General features: G+C 39.8%; 1 protein-coding gene and 1 long non-coding RNA gene across 3 annotated transcripts in view; one reads left to right on the top strand and one right to left on the bottom strand.

The window, feature by feature from the left end:
- Window positions 1-11,096: 11,096 nt before the first annotated feature.
- Window positions 11,097-25,270, top strand: part of intu (inturned planar cell polarity protein) — an 18,776-nt gene continuing 4,602 nt past the window's right edge. Inside the window, exons 1-12 of one of the 2 annotated variants that reach the window (XM_079458384.1) lie at window positions 11,097-11,477; window positions 14,403-14,968; window positions 15,750-15,835; window positions 19,656-19,853; window positions 21,403-21,521; window positions 21,610-21,699; window positions 22,058-22,135; window positions 22,448-22,631; window positions 22,717-22,770; window positions 22,910-22,972; window positions 23,512-23,730; window positions 23,887-24,420. In XM_079458384.1, coding sequence (XP_079314510.1) covers window positions 11,383-11,477; window positions 14,403-14,968; window positions 15,750-15,835; window positions 19,656-19,853; window positions 21,403-21,521; window positions 21,610-21,699; window positions 22,058-22,135; window positions 22,448-22,631; window positions 22,717-22,770; window positions 22,910-22,972; window positions 23,512-23,730; window positions 23,887-24,420 — 2,286 coding nt within the window. In that variant the 5' untranslated portion in view covers window positions 11,097-11,382. Of the gene's footprint in view, window positions 11,478-11,871; window positions 12,147-14,402; window positions 14,969-15,749; window positions 15,836-19,655; window positions 19,854-21,402; window positions 21,522-21,609; window positions 21,700-22,057; window positions 22,136-22,447; window positions 22,632-22,716; window positions 22,771-22,909; window positions 22,973-23,511; window positions 23,731-23,886; window positions 24,421-25,270 lie in introns of those variants that run through there. The other variant, XM_079458383.1, reaches the window with a different exon arrangement.
- Window positions 22,483-23,599, bottom strand: LOC306895289. The gene is made up of 3 exons (XR_013786779.1): window positions 23,464-23,599; window positions 22,708-22,795; window positions 22,483-22,613 (listed from the first exon to the last, which is right to left on the bottom strand). It is a non-coding gene; the product is annotated as an uncharacterized lncRNA (long non-coding RNA).

Raw genomic sequence — 25,270 nt, 5'->3', positions numbered from 1 at the left:
GTTAGGAGAGCTGCTGACCAAGGTATCCGAATACTCGTGTCAGACTGTAGAGGGTGATCCTGCCGGTCGAAGGACGATACCGTAAAGTCCTTGGATATCCTCTGTGTTGAACGGAAGGCCGTCTACCTGTGAACTCTCCATTGGATTAACGGATCTCTTGTGTACCCCCTGTGCCTGCCTGGTGTGCGGCTGTTCTGACTGTGGACTAACCTCGCCTGTGCCCGAGAAAAGGGGGGTAACGTGTTTTAAATGCTGAGCAATACTATTTATATTTAATAAAGAATTGTTTGTAAACTGCCATCCGAGTGTGTTGATCTCTACCTTCCTATAATTCGTGCGGTTGTTACACTGGTGGCAGCGGTGGGATTTTATCCCTAACGTAAATAAAACAGCCGGACGATGGAGGGTAGAGATGGGCACCGGGATGTGTCAGGGGCAGTAGCTACCCCATCTAGCTCAGCAAATGTGACTGCACCTTCGGTTTTGACCACAGCTACATCATCAAACGTGTCTATGGCACGTCCGATATTTATGCCGGAGACTTTCACCGGTACGGGTAGAGAATGGTCTGATTGGAAAGAACAGTTTGAGATGGCGGCTGTGGTGAATAATTGGAATGACGGAATGAAATTGAAATTTATGGCACTTTTATTATCCGGGCGAGCTAGAGATATTTATAGTGGCCTTTCGGTAGAGTCCAAACGCAGTTATGTTCTGTTAAAAGACGCTTTAGGCAAATGTTTGAACCATGCGAAACCGCAGAATGGAATCGTGTTAGTTTCTCGTCACGTAAACGCTTGGCGAACGAAACTTTACGTGAGTTTGGTAATGCGCTGCGGAGGTTGGTGACGAAAGCGTACTCTTCTGTAGGTGCCGACACACAGGACTTATTGGCTAGAGATCATTTTATTGCACATGTGGGAAACGGGGAGACTCGTATTCGATTACGCAGTATTAAACCTATCACTTTGGAAGAAGCAATAAATATTGCAAGCGAATTCGAACTTATTCAGGGGTTAGAACAATGTGCGATCACCCCGGATGCTCGAGTGCTTGGGTTACATATTTCGGCGGCAGAAAGTAAGGTAGATGCGCTGACGGAGGTGGTGGATACACTTCGTAATGAGGTGCAGACATTACAAAAATCTGTACAACAACTTTGTGAGACAGTTCCCACATTATTAAGAAATAACATGATCGAACCGTCAACTGTTAGTGGGGTAGGGAAAAGGCAGTCGCAATCTTTAGGAGGCGGTTGTTGGGAATGTGGATGTAATCGGCATATTAGGAGAGATTGTCCTTATGTACAGGGAAACGGGAGGGGGCAGGCATCATAGGCCGAGTGCCTGCCCCAATGCAAGATCATTTTTTTCAGCTGGCCTCACCGGTCCAAGGCCTACCGGGGATTTACCTTGCGGCTAAATTAGGTGGGTGTGACGTCAAGCTTTTAGTTGATACAGGTGCACAAGTCTCAATAATACCGAAACAGAGGTGGCTTACTATTACGAATGGTGGGGCTTACCTTGAACAGCATGAGGGTGTGGTTAGAGTGGCCAATGGGGGGAGGATGCCAATTTTGGGCCGCTGGCAAACTGTATGCCAATTTGATTCTCTAACTGTCATCGCAGAGTTTCTTGTGGCAGATCTTGAGCCTCAGGAAATTCTTCTTGGCTCTGACTTTTTGCTAAAATACGGTGTTATTATTAACCTCGACCAAAGGAGCTGTGGGTTAATGGGCAAACAGATTGCCCTCTTGGTAGGCAATAATAATGGTATGCAGTCCTGTGATGTGATTGTGCACGCGGATACATCAGTTCCACCTCGTAGTGAAGTTTTGATTACAGGGGCGGTGGAGGGGGTGTCTGATAGTTTGCAGGGCATGTTAGAACCGTCTTCCTCCCTTTATAACCACTGCGACCTTTTGGTGGCAAGGGTAGTGTGTCGGGTGGAGCAGGGTATTCTGCCCATTCGCGTAATTAATGTCACTGATGACACCCATCTCTTAAAACGTGGGATGAAAGTGGGCAAGTTATTTTTTGATGTAGTGGTGGAGGGAGAAGACGTGGCTATAGGTAATAAGCCTACATTCTCTCTGGACGCGCTTATAGATCGGCTAAATTTGCATGGAAAGGGCTTTGGGCAGACTGAAACGCGTGCAGTGCGTGAGTTATTGTACAAGAATTTGTCCGTTTTTAGTATGAATGAGGGAGATTTGTGGCGGACAAAATTAATAACGCATCAGATCGAGACGGGGGAGGCGAAGCCTATTAAATTACCCCCGCGGCGTGTTCCTCTTCATTTGCAAGAAGAAGTGGCTGAGCATATTAAGGATATGCAGGCAAATGGAATTGTACAGCCGTCGTGTAGCCCGTGGGGCGCGCCTGTGGTCCCTGTTCGAAAGAAAGACGGGACCCTTCGATTTTGTGTTGATTATAGGCGGTTAAACGATGTAACACGGAAAGATGCGTATCCCTTACCGCGTATTGATGATGCGTTGGACAGCCTTGCCCATGCTCAGTGGTTTTCCACTCTTGACCTGGCCAGTGGATACTGGCAGGTCGAAGTGGATGCCAGAGATAAACATAAGACTGCTTTTATAACACGACAAGGGCTGTTTGAATTTAATGTTTTAAGTTTCGGTTTATGCAACGCTCCGAGCACATTCCAGCGTCTTATGGATTTAGTGTTAGCTGATTTACAGTGGACTACTTGCCTTGTTTATTTAGATGATATTATTGTTTTTGGGAGAACATTTGGGGAACATCTACAACGGTTGGATGAGGTCCTTGGGAAATTACGTCAAGCGAACCTGAAAGTTAAACCATCTAAATGTGCATTGTTTGCCACTCAGGTCCGTTATTTGGGACACGTTATATCGGCCGAGGGAATACGAGCAGACCCAGTTAAAATTGATGCGGTTAGACAATGGCCGATACCAAAGAACCAAACTGAAGTTCGAAGTTTTGTGGGGTTGGCATCTTATTATCGCCGGTTTATTGAGGGGTTCGCTGAAATTGCGCGACCATTACATCGTCTCACAGAGAAAGGTCGGAAATTCAAATGGGATGATGAGTGCCAGCGGGCATTTTTACAGCTTAAAACAGCGCTGGTGACAACTCCAGTTCTGGCGTATCCTGACCCGCACAATTCATTCATTTTAGACACGGATGCGAGTGATGTGGGCATTGGTGCGGTGTTGTCCCAAGAGGTGGATGGCTTGGAGCGGGTTGTGGCATACGCTAGTCGAGCTTTAACGAAACCAGAACGTAGATATGCCACCACGAAAAAGGAGCTACTAAGTCTGGTAGTATTTACTAAATACTTCAAGCATTATTTACTGGGTAAAGAGTTTATATTGCGTACTGACCATAGTTCCTTAAGGTGGCTCCATAATTTTCAGGGGCTGGAAGGACAGCTGGCTAGATGGGTTGAACAATTGGCCAGTTTCCAATATAAAATTGTGCACCGCCCTGGAAAAAAACATGTTAATGCAGATGCACTTTCACGCTTGCCATCATTTGGCGACAAGTGTGAAGAGTTTTCAGATTCACCATTGGAGGTTAGTGCTTCGGTTTGCGCGGTATGTGAAACGCCTCCTTCGGGGGAGATTGAGGATGAATTGGTGGAGGCGCAGAAGAAGGATGTTGTTTTACAGATTGTGGAACAGTTATGGTTGCGGGGTGAGGAAGGGCGTACTGAGGCACAGACTAAAGTGGAAGTGAGAGGGTTTTTGCCCGTGTGGGATCAGTTGGAGTTTGAGCGAGGGCGGTTAGTGCGTAAACCGCCTCTAAATACAGATGCTGCATTAAAAATTCAGGTGGTCCTTCCGAAGGTGATGGTTCCAGAGGTTTTGAAAATGTTACATAATTCTTCTACGGGTGGCCATTTAGGGGTGCAAAAATTACAGGCGAAAGTGAAAGACCGGTTCTATTGGCCCGGGTGGTTTGAGGATGTAAAGAGGTGGTGTAGGGAATGTACGGAGTGTGCTTCTCGTAAATCTCCAGCACTGAACGTTCGTGCCCCTTTGCAGCCCTCTTTTGTTGCTCGACCTTTTGAACGTGTAGGGGTAGACATCTTGGGCCCCTTGCCTGTAACTGCAGAGAAGAATAAGTATATTCTAGTGATCGGGGATTATTTCTCGAAGTGGACAGAAGCGATTGCGCTTCCAAATCAAGAAGCCTCATCCATAGCTAAAGTTTTGGTGCAGGAGTGGGTGTGTAGATTTGGGGCCCCACGCAGCATTCACTCGGATCAAGGGCGGAACTTTGAATCAAAGCTATTTACAGAGTTGTGTGGCTTGCTACAGATGCATAAAACAAGAACTACAGCATATCATCCACAGTCGAACGGGATGGTGGAGAGGTTTAATCGTACCTTACTTTCCATGCTGTCTTTGTTTGTGGATAGTAATCAGCAGAATTGGGACATGCTTCTGCCATATGTTATGATGGCTTATCGGAGTAGTTCACATGCTACCACAGGTTTTTCACCATATAAAGTTCTGTTTGGACGAGAGATTGTTTTGCCGGTGGATGTTGTGTTGGGAGTGGGGGAGACGGAACGGTTTGAGTCTGCAAATGATTATGTGACGAAAGTAGCTGAAAGTTTGTCTACGGTAGTGGAGGCTGTGAAAGCTCATCAACTGAAAGCATCAGGGAGGCAGAAACGAATTTTTGATGTAAAAGTTTCCCATCAGTTTTACACCGTAGTGTGAAAAATTGGTCTGGGTGAAAAATAAGGCACGTAAGCGGGGGCTGTGTCCAAAGTTACAAAGGCATTTTGTGGGGCCGTTCGTTGTTACTGAGCGGGTTACAGAGGTTTTGTATCGAATTGCCCCTAAAGAAAAAGGGCTGGAGCGAGCTGTGCATTTTAATCGTCTTAAGCCATATGTGGTCAATCTATTTGCAGGAAGACCGGAATTGCAGATTGCTGAGAGGGATCGAATGCTGCTGGCTGGTTCTGCACTGCCTCCTGACCCTACACTGCTGGCTGATTCTGCACTGCCTCCTGACCCTATACTGCTGGCTGATTCTGCACTGCCTCCTGACCCTACACTGCTGGCGGATTCTGCACTGCCTCCTGACCCTATACTGCTGGCTGATTCTGCACTGCCTCCTGACCCTACGCTGTTGGCTAATTCTGCACGGCATCTTGACCCTGCGCTTCGGCCTGGTTTTGCGCTGGATGTGGCGATGCCTGCTGTTTCCACCCGGTGGCCTGCCCCTACAGGGGATATGGCTGGAGGCCTTGTTGGTGACAGTTCTAGTGGGGTTGAACCTATTGAACATGTACTCAGTGAGTTGGGGCCTGACTCTGGGATAAATCACGGATTTGCAGAAGGACGTTCTTCGCGGACCAGGAGGGTACCGGCCCGATTGTTAGACTATGATTTATCTGCCTGACTCGAGGACGAGTCCCTTTCATCTGGGAGGGGGGTAGTGTGATGAATAGGGCACCTGAGGTGTGAGTGATGGACACGCCCTTTAATTTGAAAGAATGGACGTGGTTAATTAAATGAGTGGTTACAGCTGATTCGAGAGGATCATTATTTAAGCATGGCTTGAGTTCTATTTGGGAGGATTTGGGTCGAGCTCTCACCTGTGGGGAAACGTTAAACGGCCGCTCGAGGTAACTAGTATCTCCGGCGGTGAAGACAGACAGTTAGTGGGGGGCTTCCTGTGTTAGATAGTGAGGTGTACGACTTGGAGTTAGGAGAGCTGCTGACCAAGGTATCCGAATACTTGTGTCAGACTGTAGAGGGTGATCCTGCCGGTCGAAGGACGATACCGTAAAGCCCTTGGATATCCTCTGTGTTGAACGGAAGGCCGTCTACCTGTGAACTCTCCATTGGATTAACGGATCTCTTGTGTACCCCCTGTGCCTGCCTGGTGTGCGGCTGTTCTGACTGTGGACTAACCTCGCCTGTGCCCGAGAAAAGGGGGGTAACGTGTTTTAAATGCTGAGCAATACTATTTATATTTAATAAAGAATTGTTTGTAAACTGCCATCCGAGTGTGTTGATCTCTACCTTCCTATAATTCGTGCGGTTGTTACAGTATTTAATGAATCAAAACCAGCAGTGTATGCTTTTAAGCAAAGTTTATTTCAATTTAAAACTTCTTTTGAATCATACATACATCATTCATACATAAAATATAAATTCAAACTTTATAAAACACATGTACATTTAGAATTTAAAAAAAAACATATGTACATTTACAACTTTGTGTATTATAATCGTAGAAAAAAAACTGTGCAGCTCCTCAGTCCTCGTTCCTCTCTCTCCCAACAGCCCTGTGAAAAGACAATAATTACTCAACCATGATTCCACTTTTCACAGTTAAAACAACGGGTGTCAGGTTAGCATTCTGGCGCCAAACATCAAGATTTAAAATTAAAGAGTCTTTTACCCATCTTCTCCATGTGCCCTTGCAGAACGATTTGTTTGCATGATAAATATGGAATAATGTTTTATTTTTATGTATTGTTAAAAGTTGTTAAAGCCTATTTGTTAATTATTGACAGAGATCTGTCCCAAGCTGCTTTATACACTAGAGTATACTAGCTTCTCTGCAATGAGCCCTGATCTAATTGTTATAACGCTAATCTTCCTCGATCGTGAGCACACCGCATGGTGCCAAACTTGTAGTTTAAGTATAAGCTTTTTCGTGTCTTGAACTATTAGATGGCGTTGGGAACAAAGGCATAATTTACAGCATTATCGTTTAGCATTGGCGCCAGAAATAAGAAAAATATGACGCGATATTGTCTTCATTCGATCATGACAAGTGTCAAAACTAAGTTTTTGAACCATAATGAAACAGTATTTTCATACTTAAAGAGTATATACATTGTGTATATATATATTTGTTTAACTTGTAATTCTTACCTTCTATAAACTGCAGGCAAAGTTCAGCCAAGTCTGTGGACGTGCAGGTAAATGCTGGCGGCGGCGCGATTCAAATACTTATAGGGGGATGGGAATTGCTAAAGGAAATCTCACCGGATCTTTCTGCGGCTGCATCTCGCGGTACTTTGATGACATACGCCAATGGTTCTGCGCAGTGAAGACCATTCTTTTTTTATTCAAATATAAATGTTGGGTACATTATTCAAATACATAAAAAAACCAAACACAATATTTAAATTATAGCAATATCAAAATAAAACAATTAAAAATGTTAAATTAACACTAAGTAACAAAATACTTTTATATTTTCTAAACATTACATTGAATTAGATAGGATTTCCGCCTTAACACCTATATAGGTTTGTCTCCTCGAAATGTACATTTGTGGACACTAAATTTGGCTAGAAAAAGAAACACATTAATTAAATAATACTCCTTGTGAAAAGACATAACTGTAGCCCATTTTAAACCCATGCACACATTTCACATGAATTACCCAACTAGAAACCACATGGGGAGCCCACCTGGGTTCACCCATGTAGGTCCTATCTGGGTCGCCAAAGTGGGCCCCAGATAAGATGCCCATTTTGAGCCCATGGCTATACCTACTAAATTTGGCTAGAAAAAGAAACAAATTAATTAAATAATACTCCTTGTGAAAAGACATAACTGTAGCCCATTTTAAACCCATGCACACATTTCACATGAATTACCCAACTAGAAACCACATGGGGAGCCCACCTGGGTTCACCCATGTAGGTCCTATCTGGGTCGCCCAAGTGGGCCCCAGATAAGATGCCCATTTTGAGCCCATGCCCAGTCTGTACCCCTGTAGCCCATTTACAACCCATGTGGGCCCCACATACACATGTTTGCTGGACGTTTTTTAATATATCAGTAATATTGTCTGTTTCAATGCATTTGCGCCCCACCCCCTCCGCGTGACTTGAAATTATGGCCCCCCCTTGCTCAGATGCGTTCCGCGGTCCATGCTCTAATGTATTTATCATATCATTATTTACATATAAAAACATACATATACCCAAGTTTTGGCCTAAGAACAACTGTTCCGCATACATCAATATCTACAACATGTGTCTCAAATTGGGGTCTGTTTACAGATACTCTGGACACTAATAATCTCTGAGAACAGTGAGTTTTCTGTTTCTCTGCCTTGGCAATCACTTTCATAAAGTAATTCAGCCAAAATTAAATAGAGGACCCCAGTATTAGAAACCTGCTCTAGAAATGCTCACAAAAGAAACAAACTTTTAGGGACATATTCAGCAAATAACTGAACTCTCATTTCACAACACCATTTAAGAAATAATACAAGGCAAGTTGTTCATTTTGTAAAAATAAATATTGAATAAATCGCATCGTGAGCTGAGTGAATCTTTACATCCCTATATTTGATAGATTTCAACGTCATATTAAATAATGTTGAGTAACACATTGTCTAAAAAAATAACTATATAGTGCAGGTCACCTACAAACTTTCCTGTGAGTTTTCAAGCAACGCTAAAAAATTAATTTATATAACGTTAGTTATTCAATAAATTACTGTATGAAGAACAGGTATCGTTACCAAAGTATCATAGATGCGATATACCTGGTATCATTGATTATAAGGATTAAGTTAGTTTTCGAAAACATTACCTTATATATTAAAACAATACTTTTACATCTATCTAATATTGTATGAACGAAATCAGTATACTTACAACATTCGTCTGATAATGTTAAAGAACGTTTTCGATTACATTTGTCAAATAATTCTTAATAACAATTTTACTTCGACTTAATCTTGTTCGAATTGAATATAGTTAAAACAACACTTGCCAACAAAGGGCAAGCAGTAACTCCATCTAATCTTGATATTTTAAGAAACCATAGTGTCCGGAGGAAACCCACGCTTATACCAACAGAACATGTACAACTCTGTACAGAAAGACTTCTTGGCTCAAGGGGGCTGAGAGCGCATTTTTACGTCTCTACAGATTAATTCGATTTTCATTTTGTCGAGCACATAGAGTCAAAAGGATACGTCGGCAGTTCCCATGACAGATTCATTGAATTACCATTCCACACTTCTTCTATATGTTTTGAGAGTTATATAATTCCTTTTCAATTAAAAATATGCCCCTATTGGGATGCTAAAATAAATCAACCTAATCAGATGATAGTCAATAATTGATTGCATAACTAATTTCAGTACATTTAACTATTTAATGTACTTCATATCTATTCTTAACTTTGAATCTCTTAACCACTCTGATCATGCATTTCTCCTCTTCAGACCTAAGAGGTCTGAAGAACGTTCTTCAATAGTATAAATCTGCGAAATACATCGCTTATTTAAACTCGCTTCGCGCTCAGAGAAACACATCGATGCTCTTCATCGTGGTTGAGGAGACTTATCACATTCAAAACACATTTCATAGTTAAACACTATAGAAATGATCCCTGAAAGTATAGTCTTAATGTTACTTACTTCTCACTAAACAACCCTACAGGGATACGATCAAGCTCAATGACGGTAACCTGCAGTTGCACCTTTGTAACGCAACCCACGAGTAACGCAAGTGGCACGTTGCGGGCACGTAATGTCATTACCAATACATTTTGTACTGCATGCGCCCAGAGAACATTAAACAAAGTATTTCAATTACTAACTGGTTCCCAATACAATTATTTGAATCCATTACGTTGCCGGCAGAAATCGTCACGAGGTTACGTGGAGGCGACGAATCCAGGAATTTCACTTTTCGGCTCGCGCCACGAGGTAAATCTGGTCACAAGATTACGTTGATGTTACGTAACTGTCACGTATCTTCACCTAGCAAGCAGGGTTACATATACAATTACAAATGTAACCTACTCATAGACACGTACATAAGAAGACTAAGAGGAACATTATGTTTCTATCTTTCCAAAACACAAAAAATGCAACGCTATTTTTATCACTCAATTAAAATATGATAATAAATAGCAGAATACGGATTTTATATTGTTAATAGTCGTAACTATATTTTCTATTCGTGACTTTAATTTACCTTAAATGTTCAGCGAATGACCACTCTGATCATGCGTTTCTCCTCCTCAAACCAATAAAGGTCTAAAGAACGTTCTTCAATAATACAAATCAGCGAAATACATTGCTTATTTATACTCGTTTCACGCTCAGAGAAACACATCGATGCTCTTCATCGTGGTTAAGGAGACTTATCACATTCAAAACACATTTCATAGTTAAATACTATAGAAATGATCCCTGAAAGTATAGTCTTAACGTTTCTCAGCGCTCACTAAACAACACTACAGGGATACGATCAAGCTCAATGACGGTAACCTGCAGTTGCGCCTTTGTGGTATGACGAGCTAAACGAAGCGCTTTTAAAGGGTGACAGCCATTAAAGTCAGCAGAAACTTACTCAGCTAACGTTAAATAATAAAATAACGTCTTTGAATAACCACACGTTATTTCTATTAAGAACTAAACCGTTAAAGACTAAACGCATGACTTTTTGAATTAGCCTAGCTCCTGTAACATTTTAACTATTTACCTTCAGTGACAACAAGCAGGAACAGTTTCAGATTCATTGGTATGTTTGTATGTCATTACAATAAAAATTGAATTAAATCACATACACAAAAAACTTTCGTTAAGTTTTAATAAAACATAATTTAGGTTCAATAAAAGTACGTTTTCAACTTGTACATTTAAATAGTATTAAATGAGAAAAGGAAATTTGTAAACACATGCATTTGATCATGTACACATGTCTATGCATATTATGAGTAAGGTTACGTATCTGTGCTTCAACTAAATAAGTCCCATTGTGCAACACGACCCACACAGCATCGTTCCATGTCAGAAATAAACACGCAGTAACATATTCAACCACTAGGCTGTGTTGAACCGCTGTTAACTTTTGTCTCGACGGATAATGTACGATTTCAACGTGAAGAAAATATATCAAAATACTACATGTTAAATTATATTTAAACACGATGTTTTTTATGTTTAAACCTTGATTTGAAAGTCAAATTTTTGATTGCAGACAACATTTTATTACATTAAGCACGTACACCACATGTTTGCATTTGCCTGGTAAATAGTTCTCTCTCTCTCTCTCTCTCTCTCTCTCTCTCTCTCTAAAAGAGCGCCCATTAAAGAGCGTCGGCCCCGACGACACTGTTACTCTGGAGAAATACTCAAGACCGCAATACTTATTTCAATGTCAAAATAAACTATATTCAGTGTCGTCGGATTTCTGTTCCCTATTCTAAAACGCCAAATGACGCGACCAAACTTTGACAAAACTCAGTGGACTCCAACACGAGAAGATAAAACGTGAAATAGCATCGACTGCACCGTGGATAATATAACGAGAACATGTTTGGAATTCCTTGCGTGGTGTTCTCTGAAAAACGACGGAAGAATGCGTCATTGGAACTATGAAGTTTAAATGATGTTGAATTCTTGCTCGGGTGGAAAACATTTTCAGTCATTTTCTAAGAACCTGGATGATTTTGATTCTATACGGAGTGTACTTCTTTACAGGTTAGTGTAAAAAGCATTACGTGTAGCAAAATGTGTATGGTTGGTTAATTCTTGTATTTTCAGCCACATAACTTGGTTGCATTTAATTATGGCGAGCCGCTTTTGCAAAGCATGCCAGAGGGGATTTAATGGGATTTTTGTGTGCGTGGCTCTAGCGATCTATTGCTATAAAGACTATTTAGTAACCGGCGTTAAACAAATCGATATCTTAGAGAAGTAGCATACACTAGTTTCTTCTAGATATTAATAAGCAAGACCTACCAGGAAAAAAACTGAAATACAACGGGACAAGTTAAATGATTGTAAGGTGGCGCAGGTGAGTCGTTTTCAGTCCTTCCATGCGGTTGAGCGAAAGCTTTAGAGTTGTTATAGCAACGATTCCATTGTACCAATCACTCTTTGAGAAACGCGTCACGTGACCTAATGAAAAGTCCCGTATGCAGACGAGATGGCAAAATGTCTCCCTGCTCAAAAGGAGAAATTTACTATTAAAATCGGGTATAATGACGGCTGAATGAGGCAATATTCGTGAATGGCTTCTAGACATTTTATAGAAGACGTCGGGACGCGCTTACAGCCCGACTCTCTTGAAAATAACGAAGAGAAAGGAGGAAACGACGGCAGCGACTCTACTGCATCAAGTTACAGTTCAGGCTCAGGTTTCTCAGAGTAAGAAACGTCGACAAATAACGATTTTATTAACTAGAATGTTTATTTGATACTTGACATCTTGGTTACTGTCAGATTTGCTGAATGTAGTACAATGGAAGTTGATCCCGAGTTTGAAAGAGATGTTCCTAAAGTCATTGTCTGTTGCCCTCTCTCAATCTTAGTGGAATCTCTGTTTCCAATTCAAAAAGTCAGCCATTAGAAATAATTATATGTTATTCACCAGTTCAGTTTCATTTTTTGATTTATTTTTGAAGGATGGAGTCTGTTCTGAAGGTTTATGGTCTGTGGCTTTCTCCTGCAAGCGTAGTGTTTGGAAATTTTTTAGTCTTTTTTATCTATTGGATATTAAAATATAGACACTCATTACAGATAACAACATGAAAGTTCAATGATGGAGTCAAGCATTATTGTCTTTTTTTGTAAACGTGTAAATGAAACACTGCCAACCTAACAAACCCAACCTACTGTGGTGATAAAGAACCGTGTCACCTATGGCGACCAGCCAATTGTTAAAAGTGTATTTGATCCTTGCTCAAGTAGAGCTTGAATGTGCTGTGATATCCTGTGCTTTCTTTACAGCTATGTTTGTTTTAGTTTTTTTAGAAAGAAAAGTCTTCATAAATACTTGTAATACATACTTGGATAAAAGCGTCTGCCAAATGAATAAATGTAAATCAAACTTTCCCCTTTACTTACACTTTCTCTATTTTTGGGATAATATAAATATCTAAAACACTATCCGTGAAATGGAAACCATATTATCTGTACTAATTCAAATGTTTTACTCTATAATATTTAATAATAATTTAACTAAATATTTTGACAACTAAGCATCACAGCCACAAGATATCACAAGCATTTTACAATGTTTTTCAAGCTTAAATAATGTACTAAAAGCTTATATAGAGGCGAAGCAAAGAAATAACTTCCTAAATAAAAACGAAGTTTTGATACTTTTCGCTTGTCAAAAAGTGGAACATGTCTATATTAATGCTGAGAAGAACACCTTTACTAAAATCACTTTAACACTATTTGATAGCAAAAATAACTCAAAGAGGTAGTCACATAATTTGTTTGCAGACGCTTGTTTTAAAGGAGTCGCGATTTAATTTTTCCTGTATCTTGGGTGTATTACAAGTTGTTCATGCATTTATTAGACACGTAAAATTGTAAAACTTAAAGTCTCAAACCAAAATATATTTTTCATTGAAAAGTGGAGGCTTGTCCATACCTGCCTAAAATCCCTTGTTTAAACACGGCCCCCACATTTTTACGTCAGTTCGTGAGAGGCGTTGAAGAACACTTCCCAAAATGTATACACAAAGAAAGAAGGCGTGTCTATACCCGCTGTAGTGTTGTTGTTGCTGCCGCCATGGCGTGGAGACGCTGTGTGTGTGTAAAAACTACTTATGGCTGGAATACAAGACTTTTAAAATCTGAACAGATTTTTTTTAAACTAGACATCATACACCTGCAGACTTTTTGAAAGTTTCAGATAGAAACACACTAACTGATCAAATCTGCAGACTGGCACAGACTTCCTGCAACAAGTCAATATAAGTCATTTTATTCAGTAACTATGACCCGCTGGATGCAACGAATGCCTGGTTTAAAATATGTTTTATTGACTGTCATGTTGCGTCGACACACAGTGTCAAAGGCTGCTCAAGAAGTTAGCGTTAGTTAGCTAATTGTTAACCTAATCGTTTTTTTTAATAAAACCTTACACTTCTGTTACTCTCTGCTGGCAAAGTTGATTAATCCTCTTGGTCAAATGCATTTTCTGGTTCATATTCGGGCTTGAACCGGTGACATTATCAGCTGTCAATATGCTTTGATGGTTGATGTAACGAATATGATAAGGGACGTTACATTTCCGCCATATGCTTGAGGTATTCAGCCAATCCCAACGCACCGGGTAACTGGCCAATTAGAGCACACGGTGCTTTTCACAAAGATGAGCTTTGTTAAAAATCGAGGCGTTTCAGAAAGGCGGGGCACAGAGGAGCAACAGTATGTGAAAACAATTCGGTTTTTTTTACGTAAATTGCATAAACACACTGTATTACACCAAAAACACACAGTAGTGTTCAATTTAGCCATCCAATATGACCCCTTTAACATATTGTTATAGACTGCCATGACAAGAGATATTCTTGGGTGTCATTTAAATGTGTAAATACTCAAATTGGGGGAAATTGTGTTAGTGGACGTTTAAATTACTTTTCTAAAACTCTCTGTTTTGTGACTCAGTGACCTAGAGCCGGAATGGCTAGATGATGTCCAGAAGAATGGGGAACTCTTTTATCTTGAGCTGAGTGAAGGAGAGGAAGAAGCTCTATTGGCCCAGGTGACCGCCAGTCAGTCCACTGCCACTAATCATGTACGTTTCAGTGAAAAAGAGGCGGAGATTATCACAGACAGTGGTAAAAAGGAAGCAGACTCCTGTAATAAATCCGAAGCAAAGTTCAAGAAGTTTGCCAGGATTCTGAGACGAAGGCAATCATCTCAAAGAAAAGCAGTAAATGGAAAAGAGGGAGGAGCTCCACAACGCCCCACATCCATCCTTAAGAATCAAGCGGGGCAGCGGCCTGGGGTGGTGGTAAAGCAGCAGCGTCTGAAGGACGTGAATGTCTATCTGAACCCTAAACGACTCGGCAGCTCTTCGCCCCCATCTCCAGAGACAGGGGGTCTGTTAGAGGCCTTGCTGGGTGTGGTGCACCGGCCAGGTGGAAATGCAGGGAAGAGGGGAGAAAAACTCACTATACATGCATTGGTTCCTCACAGTCCCGCCAGCAAGTGTGCTGATATTCTAATCGGTAAGCATGACAGACAAGGATGTTGATTGTTTTTTATGTAGAGATGCTTTGAACATCCCCATTTTGGCTACAGACATGAATGACCTCAAAGAGGAGTTTTGAAGAAAGGGTGTTATAACTTTCTAAAACTATAAGGCTAGACGATTTTTGCTCAACCCACTATAAAAGAAAAAATATACCACCTTGCAACTTCATTATAGCACCACTTACAGTACATTCTCTTCTGGAAATGTAAATGTCTACTTACTGTGACTATTAAAGTTGAGGGTTGGTGCTGTGCCTGTCCTAAATGTTCCCTTATACCACTGGCTGTTAAACAAAGCCAGTTTTATAGCACATTTGCGAATAAAATCTTGATGGGAAATAACAAAACAGCTGCTTTCCTGGTTTTACTGTACAGTCAAGGTTTTTTTAGTTCATGTACTAAAATGAAGTTCAAGGGAAACCCACAGTTGGTTTCTTCCACCAGAAAGACCAAATTCCAAGAGAATTACACAGTGAAAGTCTTTGGCCACCAGTTTTTACGACTGTTTTCCAAAGCTCGTCCATACTAAAGCAATTAGAATGCTTAAAAAACTTGCAACATGCGAAGATAAGACTGTGCAGATCTACCAAAGGAAGTTGGAGGGTGGATGGCTTTGACAGGGAGTTTTTATTCTTTTTGTAGAAATATAATTTACCTTAGCGATTTGCTCAGCTTGTGCATCGAAAGAATCCCATATTGCTCTTTGTAAGATACTATGTTCATGATCTTTGAAGATTATTGTCTTATTTTGTGTAGGTGATGTCCTGGTTGCTGTAGACGATGTGGATGTTACCTCAGAAAACATTGAGAGAGTTCTGTCTTGTATACCTGGCCCCACACAGGTAGGTGTATCTTTGTATTAATTCAATTATTATTGTCCAAAGCCCTATTCGGACTGGATACATTTTCCAGGGGGTTGTTAGAGAAAGTTGTGTAATTTGCTATTTTAATCCTGTCCGAATCCGTGTTTTTTCTCACGGGATCTCTTTAAAAATCCCAGAGCAGTTTACCTACGCGTTTCTTCACACGTGTTTTGGCCAATGTGAACTGCCATAAGCTCTTACCAACGCGCGTATATAGTCCTTGCATTCCATTAATTAATTCAACATTCCTATTCCTATAGACTGATATCAGTCCAGAAGTCAGCTGTATTTGTCCACACAATTACGTAATGGTAATGTTAATGAATGAAAATGAGAAATTATTATATTAAATAAACATGTTTACTTCATATCTGTGGGTTTATTAAGCAGGCTGCTATTGTTGGGTCATATGACTATACGCAATGCATGCATCCAGAGCATGTGATCTTCTGTAGCGCCCAAGCTTACGAAACAGACACTCCTACCTCTGTAATATCTAGTCACTTCCGAATCGGTACATAAAATCACAGACATTGTGTTTGAACAGTTTTAACTAACAATGCTTGAAGGCAGTAAAACAACAATTGAGTTTTCTCACATACACCCATTGTTTACCATCAAAACACATTTGTTGTTTGGGTTACTTTTATCATGTATGTGCTTTTTGAGACACTTTAAAGTCATAGACCCAAAATGTTAAAAGTCACCCAATGGCCAAGGCTTAAAATCAAATCCTCAGTATTTTTTTCGCTTGCCTGGTGAATAAAAAAACTGCAGCCACTTGGATTAGTACCGATTCATAGCTCAAAGAAAGTTGATAGCTGTTAATAAGAATACCCAAGAGGGATACAAAGAAAGAACAAAGAAAACTTTCTGTATTTAGAAGAATAAAACATTTAGGGGGATGGAGAGACTTTTTGTTTAAAAAGTCTTAAAAGGAAATTATAAAAAATTAATCCCATAAAGGACTTTTTCCAGGACTAGGAGATTGCATTACGTGCTCTCATAGTGTCTAAGCATTTGTGAGTTTACGACGAGATGTCCATGGGCAAGAAAACTCTTCTATTATAGAGGCAGTGCAATGATTTACAGTCTTGCTTTAGGCACAGTCGCTTGTTAGATTTCCTCTTTATATTTACTTTAGGCTTAAATGTTTAATCCTTTAAACATTTTGAGACTCATAGGGAAGGTTATTAGTAGAACTTGGCTTGCTGGGGATATTGCTTAGGGCTAGGTATTGGTTTCCTAGCCCAAAGCATTCAACTTTTTATCTATCCCTGTTGTGGAATGGGAGTATCAAAGATTGTCACAGAAACACTCATGAGAAAGCACAACATTTATAGATTCTGAATTTATACAAAATCTTTATGTCCCTACCATTTTGTTATTTATTTGTTTACTTTGGTACCTAAACGCTGCTTATTTCTGAGTATCCCTTGCGTTTGATGGCTTTTCAGGCTGGTTGCCTGAAAGGGACGGAATGTTGAAATTACAGAGTTCTTTCGTCCCAGCATTGATGGTGGTTATGGCAAAGCTTGTTTTTGGAGGCCACAGGAAACTTGCTATTACTCTGTGGAGAAGAGAAAGGGAGAAAATGATTAAAGGCCGAGAACCGATAGCAAATTATACCATATAAAACGGGACAAGCAAGTGCTATTATGATATTAGGGATTAAAATGAGCTTTGCATTGACCACAGTTTTATACAATTATAAGGTAAGTGTTGCCTGACTGTTGACTTTCAATGAGTCAGCCGTTTGAGCTCCTTCACCACAGGAACAGAACCATCATGTCCACTGGCAGCACTCAAGAACTTAAAGGAACACATCATTTTAACCTCTGTCTAAAACTCGAAGAAACTCAATTCTTGTAAACCTCTATTTGTGTGTTTTGAGCGTTTGAGATATATACTCAGTTATTCACTTATTTTAATATGTTGACCGGTATTTTTATGCCATCATTAGAGGTTTCTAGTTCTGTTGGAAATCCAGATGCTTTCTTGTGTCTTCACGCTAAATGCATTCAACCAGTTATAATCTTATGGGTAAGTTAGAGAGAATTTTAGATTTAAAAGGATACTTCACCCAAAAATGAAAATTCTGTCATCATTTACTCAACCTCAGGTTGTTTCAAACCTGTATACATTTCTTTCTGATGACCACAGAGAAGGATATTTGGAAGAAGAGGACGAATAGAAACACTATAGAAACTGAAAGTAAATAGAACATAACAGAAATCTAAAACTGTGACACTGCGTTTATCAGAACAAAATTTAGATGTTAAATGGGTGCTGTGTGTAATTGTTTTGCGGCATCTAGTGGTGAGGTTGCAAATTGCAAGTTTCAAACGCTTCATTATGTAAGGTCTTTATACACCTCTGTATAATAAACAATAAATAATCATTACATCTACTCAAAACACTTTACATTGAAGGGGGAATCTCCTCAACCACCACCAATGTGCAGCATCCACGTGGAAGATGCGATGGCGGCCATGTTGCGCCAGATGGCCCACCACACACTAGCTTATTGGTGGAGAGGGGACAGAGTTACAAACCCAATTGGTACATGTGGGGATGATTAGGAGGCCATGATGAATATAGGCGACTGGGCAACTTTGGTCTTCATTATAAAATGTGAACCTGCTTGTGAAAACCCAGCGAAGCTCCTTCATACAATCATTGTACAGAATATTCTGTGAAAATATAACAATATCTTTAATATTGACTGAACAATGCCAAAAACTTATTGAAATCAATGCTTGAAATAAATTTTTGATGCTTGTTATAATAATCATTTAGATTATGAGATGTTAGCCTGGGTTTTCACAGGGTCACAAATGTTTACATGCTGACCAATAATGATAATGCCTAATGTAGACATAAACGTTATGGTCAATAAAATATCACAAATCTGGTTGAAAGGTTGGAGACTTATAGCAAACAAATGCTATAATATTCGCTGCATTTTGTTTACTGCTGTGTGTCCATTTACCTGCTCTGCGTGTCAACACTAGTGGTGTTAAAATAAGCACGTGTTTGCTGCTCTTCATTGGCGGGAGAGAAGCAGCGCGTGGAGCGTAAAGGGTTAAAATGAAGCGTGTTCGGAGCTAAATAAAGATATTAGAGGATATAGCAGCAACAGATCAATTACATAAATGTTCCGTCTCTATTGTGAAGACGCGCGGCTCAATCTAAAGAAGCAAAATAGTATCGCGGTCATCGCGGTCCGGATGGAACGAAGCAAAGGTCCGGATCTGGGCCGCGGACTGCCTATTGAGGATGACTGGGCTACAGGGTGATATTGCTGCTGATAATAGACATAGTTATGTATAATATGTTGCCTTTCTGTCAATAGATCCTCCAAAAAACTACACACTGGTCCTTAAAGGTCATGTTTGTAAAAACATATTTGTTATGAAAACTGTTCCCTTTGCATAGCTGTACATTTTCAGCATCCATCTACACAATTTTATTCATAATATAATAGGATTAGAAATCGTATTCGTTCATTTGTATCTTTACAGCTTCGTCCACATTAAAACAATCACTGACAACCTCTTATATTTTGTTCTGTATATAAGTATGTAAGATATATTGTTGTGATTACTTCATAAACAAAAAAGCAGTAAGACGGTGCACGTTTTTACATATAGAACAAAATTCTTATATTAAAATTAAATGAGCAAATTGTCAAAACAGACATTAAAGCATTAAAGTGGAAAGAGATATTTGCAGAAGTGCTTTTATGCTTTTACCTACAATCTCGTTTCTTCCTGATTTTAATTTCTTTCTCTTTCAGGTGAGATTAACTTTGGAGACAGTGGGACCTGTCGAACGGTGTGTGGACTCTAGACTTAAACCATCTCCTCCGGTCAGCCAGCTGGTCAGACTGCTGTGGGGGGAGGACACAGTAGAGCTCCAGATGTCTATAGCACATATACCTCACATAGTGATGTACCTCTCACTCAAACTGGACTCTGAGTCGCCACAGGAAGAGGTCAGTTGGTGTGTGACACTGGCGTTTGTCTTGTTTACTTATCAAAGCGGCGGTGTCTGACTTCCTCCAAAGAGCCTTAACATACAACATACTGTGTAGACTTTAAACGGGTCAGATAGTTTAGTTTTTCTAAACCGGAGCACACTTGTGTGGGAATGCCGTGAAATTAGACTTCATTGTCAACGTTGAACAATATGTTTAGACTGTCCGGATCATCCCCTATCTAGTGCACAGTGCGACATTCACTATGTAGGACACAATAAACGTGTGAACAACTGACTGATACGACATGTCAATTCAGCGGATTTCTTATTCAAAGGGGCGGGACGCTTCTAAATCTAAAGCGTATTTGATTGGACAGCCACTTTAACAGGAAGGTGAAGTGTAACATGATGTCATGGAATTTGTAGATTTTTTTTGAGCGTCCGTTTTGAACGCTCATCTTCTAAATGCAAATGAGTCGTTGTATAGTCCTTTTCACAAACCGCCGCGGATTTCCATCAGTAAATATAGTCCCCGACTCCGTTTTTATAGGACTGCCTGTGAAAACGTCCATTTTCTCCCGAAGGCAAAGGATGAAAAGGCTGTGTGTGAAAAATGTCAAGGGTTGTTGCCACTTGATCCATTAATAAGATTTCACCATCCAAAAGAGTTTCCTCTGTCAAATCAGTCAGTGCTGAGCTGCCAGAAAGGAACATGAATTGCTCTGCTGTGTCTAACAGCCAGACCGTATTTATAGCATAGCACCATCAGTGTGACCTGTGGAAACTCACTCGCGCTGTCTGGCTAAATAATTCATAGCCAAAAGCTCATCAGAACGAAAAGCTTTTAAGGGCTTTGAAAAGTAGTTTTAAATGCTTTCAATTGCTTAATGAATAAAAAGCACTAATAGAGAAAATCTCTTATATTAGTTTGAGTGAATTTTCAATTTGTGATGTGTCGTTCTTGTGTTTAACTGATAAGAAACTACTGATACTATATATATATATATATATATATATATATATATATATATATAAATATATTTAAGGGGAGCAATTTCTTTTTAATACATATCAGGATATTTTACAGCTTACTTCAGGGCATGGTCAGGTATAAGTAATAAGGAAAACACCCAACAAGAGTTTAAAATGGATGGAAACTATTTCAATACTGATTTAAAAAGCCCCCAGGGTAATACAATAAAGAAGCTTGTTGGTTTACATACCGGTATATAAGTTTTAGTCAAAGAGGGACTAAAATATAATTGACTTTATGTAATATATACATAGTTACATTTCACATACATACATGCACACACATATATAAATCGTCATTATAATAAAACCCTAAAGTTGTAGTTTGGATGAGAAAATGTGGTGAAAATACAGTCTTAATAATAATCACCCTAGACTTACAAACTTTTATTAGCTGGGAAATTTAAGTTGCCAATTGAAGTTTTTAAAATGTATTCAACTGTACAATTTTGTAAGTGTACATGTATTTTGTTTTATACAAAATGGGGTTTTATTCCCTTTTTTAACTACAGTGCTTTTCCATTTTCTTATAGCAAGAGATCTTGTATCAGTATCCAGTGTCAGAGGCATCGGCCCAGCTGAAAGCAGTGAGAGGGATTTTTCTGACACTCTGTGACATGCTGGAAAATGTCACGGGTGGACAGATAGTCAGGTGAGAACAAAGACTACATCTACCCCTAAAAGTAATATTCTGCGACAAAGTGAATTCTGCGTTATCTCACTTCTTCTCCTCCCTACAGTTCCTCACTGTTGCTTCAGAAACAGTTGGTTCATGTGGGTTACTGGAAGGAAGGATCCGATCTACTGGTTTTAGGTGTGCCAGCCAGCAGGTAATAATGATATTGGTAATGAAACGGGTTAAACTGGCCCGAAAATCTGGTTGAGTCGGGCAGTCCAGTTTGGTCGTGTATGCTGCTGTCCAATTTGTATGTTCCAGTCTCTTTATATGACATTTACATTTTACATTTATTCATTTGGCAGACGCTTTTATCCAAAGCGACTTACAAGTATGAATTATTCTAGCTGTGAACCTTGTTTTTCCCATTACAGTCTTCAAGTAAACAATCACTTCTGTTTTCTGGCATTGGACATTCAATAAGAATATGTTTGTTGCTTTGTATCAGCATGCAGACATATTTTATTTCGGTGTAATTGTAGCTCTATAAGGGATTTTTGTCTGTTCTGCAGGGTTCCTCTGTTGTATTTGCAGACTGTGATCGAGGGAGTTGTCCGCACGCTCAAGGTCATGTATGGTTCACTTGACAGGTGGGTCGTTGAGCATTTATGCAATGTGCCACAATAATATGCACTGAGATGAGTTTTATCACAATTCCTCCCCCCTAATAATTTATTATCAATATGAATAATAATCATTACTGTTATGCCCAAAATTGTAAATACAATGACTGTGATGTATTATTTTAATTGTAAAGTCTTACACCGGCACACGCCGCGCCGCATCCAGTGTAGACACAGTGTTGAGGGCAAAAAAGTAGCAAATATTATATTTTGGGGTTAAAAATTACATGTATTTTTCTTCATAAGATTCTAATTCTCTCACTCACTCTCTGTACTCAGTGCCTTTTGTGAGATGGAGAACGGATCTCGTCTGGATCACTTCTTCTGCCTGTTTTTTCAGCAGCTTATCCAGCCGTCCCATTTGATTGACAGCTCTAGACCCCCCACTCCTGACATCTCAGGGACGCTCTTCTTAGACGGCTTACCAGCTGTTCGCTGGCTCACCCTACCGGCAGACATAAAGGTGTGATTTCCTGTTAGAGTTATTAAGCTTAAAAATTACATGACAAAGTATAAATAAATTTTCTGTTCTGTTCCACCTTATTTAGGTTGAGGTGGACACCATCCTGTCAGATTTTGAGTCCTCAGATTTTGGTGACATGGTAAGACCATTTAAAATGTTAGATTCTGAAACGTAAAAAGCGCAACTTAGATCTCAATTGAATTGTAAAGGACCACAAATGTGGCCTGATGAACCATTAAAGTCAGTTCACTGATCTGTCTCTGTCTTTCATTGCGCAGTCTGAAGACTTCTATGGTATGAGGCGTCTATACGTTATTTTGGGCTCTTGTCTGTTCTACAAGGTAAGTCTCAAACTGAAACATGCTTTTTTATAACAAATCACCCATATTACTACGATAGTTGACCCAAAAATGAAAATGCTGTCATCATTTATTCACCCACAAAAGAAGATATTTTAAAGAGAGTTGGTTACTGAAAAGCCTCTGTCCCCATTCACTTCTATTTAACGGACACAAAACCAGTGAAAGTGAATGGGTGCCGTATAACAACATTCTTTAAAATATCTTCTTTTGTGTTCTGCAGAAGAAAGAAAGACATACATATTTGAATCTACAAGAGGGTGAGTAAATAATATAAGACATTTCATTTTTAGGTGAATTATCAATTTAACACGATTAATAAAAACACATATAATGGTACATCAATTCTAAAAAATATTATCCTGCCTGACTCAAGGAATTGAGTATTTCTAGATAACATTCTAAATAAATAAAAATTGATGTATAAATTGCTATGAATGTAAGTAATGGCCAAATTAAGTAATAATGCTTACTACGGAAAAAATTGTCTGTCGGTTGATCTTCTATGTGATGTCACGCAGGGATATCTCATAGCAAATCACCTACCAAAGGAAGACCTGCTGGATGTGTGTCTTTACTGTCAGCATTACTGTCTCCTGCCGCTGGCATCAGAGGAGCGCGTGGGGCAGCTGGTGGTGTGGAGGGAGGTGTTTCCTCAACGGAGAGCGCAGCCAAGTCCCGCCTCCCATCCTGGCCACTGCGAACCACATGGACGCTACTTCCTGCTCATAGTGGGCCTGGTGAGACATTGTTTAGCATTATGAAACACGTGACTCGTCGTTACAGCATATTGTAAAAAGTATGAAAGCTGTCCATCAAGCCCAGAACTAGATTCAAGGAAGAAATTCTTTAATTTGTTGACACATTCATGCTAATGAATCTAAATTTGTCTCCAGCGACACTTTATGCATTGTGTATTGCTGGAGGCCGGAGGCTGTGCCTCAGCTGCTCTTGGATCTCCCGGTCCTGACTGCGTGTATGTGGACCAGGTCAAAGCCACACTCCTTCAGCTAGAGAGTCTCGACGCAGGTATTGAGGAGCGTCTCTGTGCTCCACCCACACCCTGCTTGTCCTGTGCCGATTGGTTCCTTCCTACGGGTGGACGGGATCGACAAGATGCCGTTGGAAGCTCACCGATTCTTAACCGTTTGACAGCAGCCATCAAACCCCCATCGCCAGGGTCAATTGGTCGAAGTCTGTTTGGGGAGATGGGTTCGTCAGGTTTAAGAGGACGAAGACCAAGTCCACAAAGGAGTATGTCCGATAGCGGGAGCGAAGGTCAAGTGGAAGGGCCCGGGATGTTTACTTCAGGTTTGAGTCCTTTTGCCACACCGGAAACAGTACGGAGGATACCAACTAGTGGAACGCGAAGAGATTCCCTTGGGTCGGGCGGATCAGACGGCAGTGGAGGAAATGCTGGATTTTTCAAGGTGTGATTTATTATATTATATTTTGTTTTAATGATTTATTATTAAGTATGATTTATGTAATCTGTATTGCTATTTTACTAGTATTAACAGAAAACAAAAACTTAAGTTTTTTTATTATGGGGGCATTGTTTGAGCATGGGGGGGCACAACCTAAATTTCAGGCCACATCTTTATTGTGTATATAGGCAAATTTCACAGAATACATCGGAATTAAACATTACATTATATCTTGGCAAAAAAAAGTTTGTTTGCACCCAATGTATATTGTGAACTTATTTTTATGGAAAAAGTACACCCTGTCAATCTTCTTCATAGTAAAAGGTAATTACATTCAATTTTAATGTTTGTATTATTATTTACATAATACATCATATTTTTATACTTTTATATTTCAAGTATTTATTAATCGCAGTTTTTCATTTGGCAGACATATTTGTTGTACTGGAAAAAGTCTGAATTAAATAAATTGACAGTGAAAAAAATATTTTATTAGCGTGTTGCAATAAGAATTGGTGGCTTCAGAAGTTTTTATTTGATTTAATTTAAAATATAACTTTATTTAACCCATATTATATCAACATAAAACATTCTTGTCTAGGTTCTGTGATCACATCTCACAAACATTTAGGAGTTAAATTTTGTCTACCAAAGTCAGTATGTCACCACTGCACTATTTGCTAAATATGACCATGCCGTGTATTATTGAGCATGTGTTCCGAGTGCTTCCAAAACCACATCTTGTATAGCAGTATCAGAATCTAGAATTGTAAATCAAAACCAAACATCACTCATCCGAGTTAAACTGGCTGAACGCGTCTGACAGAATGGACATCCTGGACCAGCATGTCTG

The sequence above is a fragment of the Barbatula barbatula genome, assembly GCF_947034865.1.
Source record: "Barbatula barbatula genome assembly, chromosome: 1".
Lineage (NCBI taxonomy): Eukaryota > Metazoa > Chordata > Actinopteri > Cypriniformes > Nemacheilidae > Barbatula > Barbatula barbatula.
The sequence above is the reverse complement of the archived record's forward strand: the minus strand, read 5'-3'. Positions and strand labels throughout refer to the sequence as shown.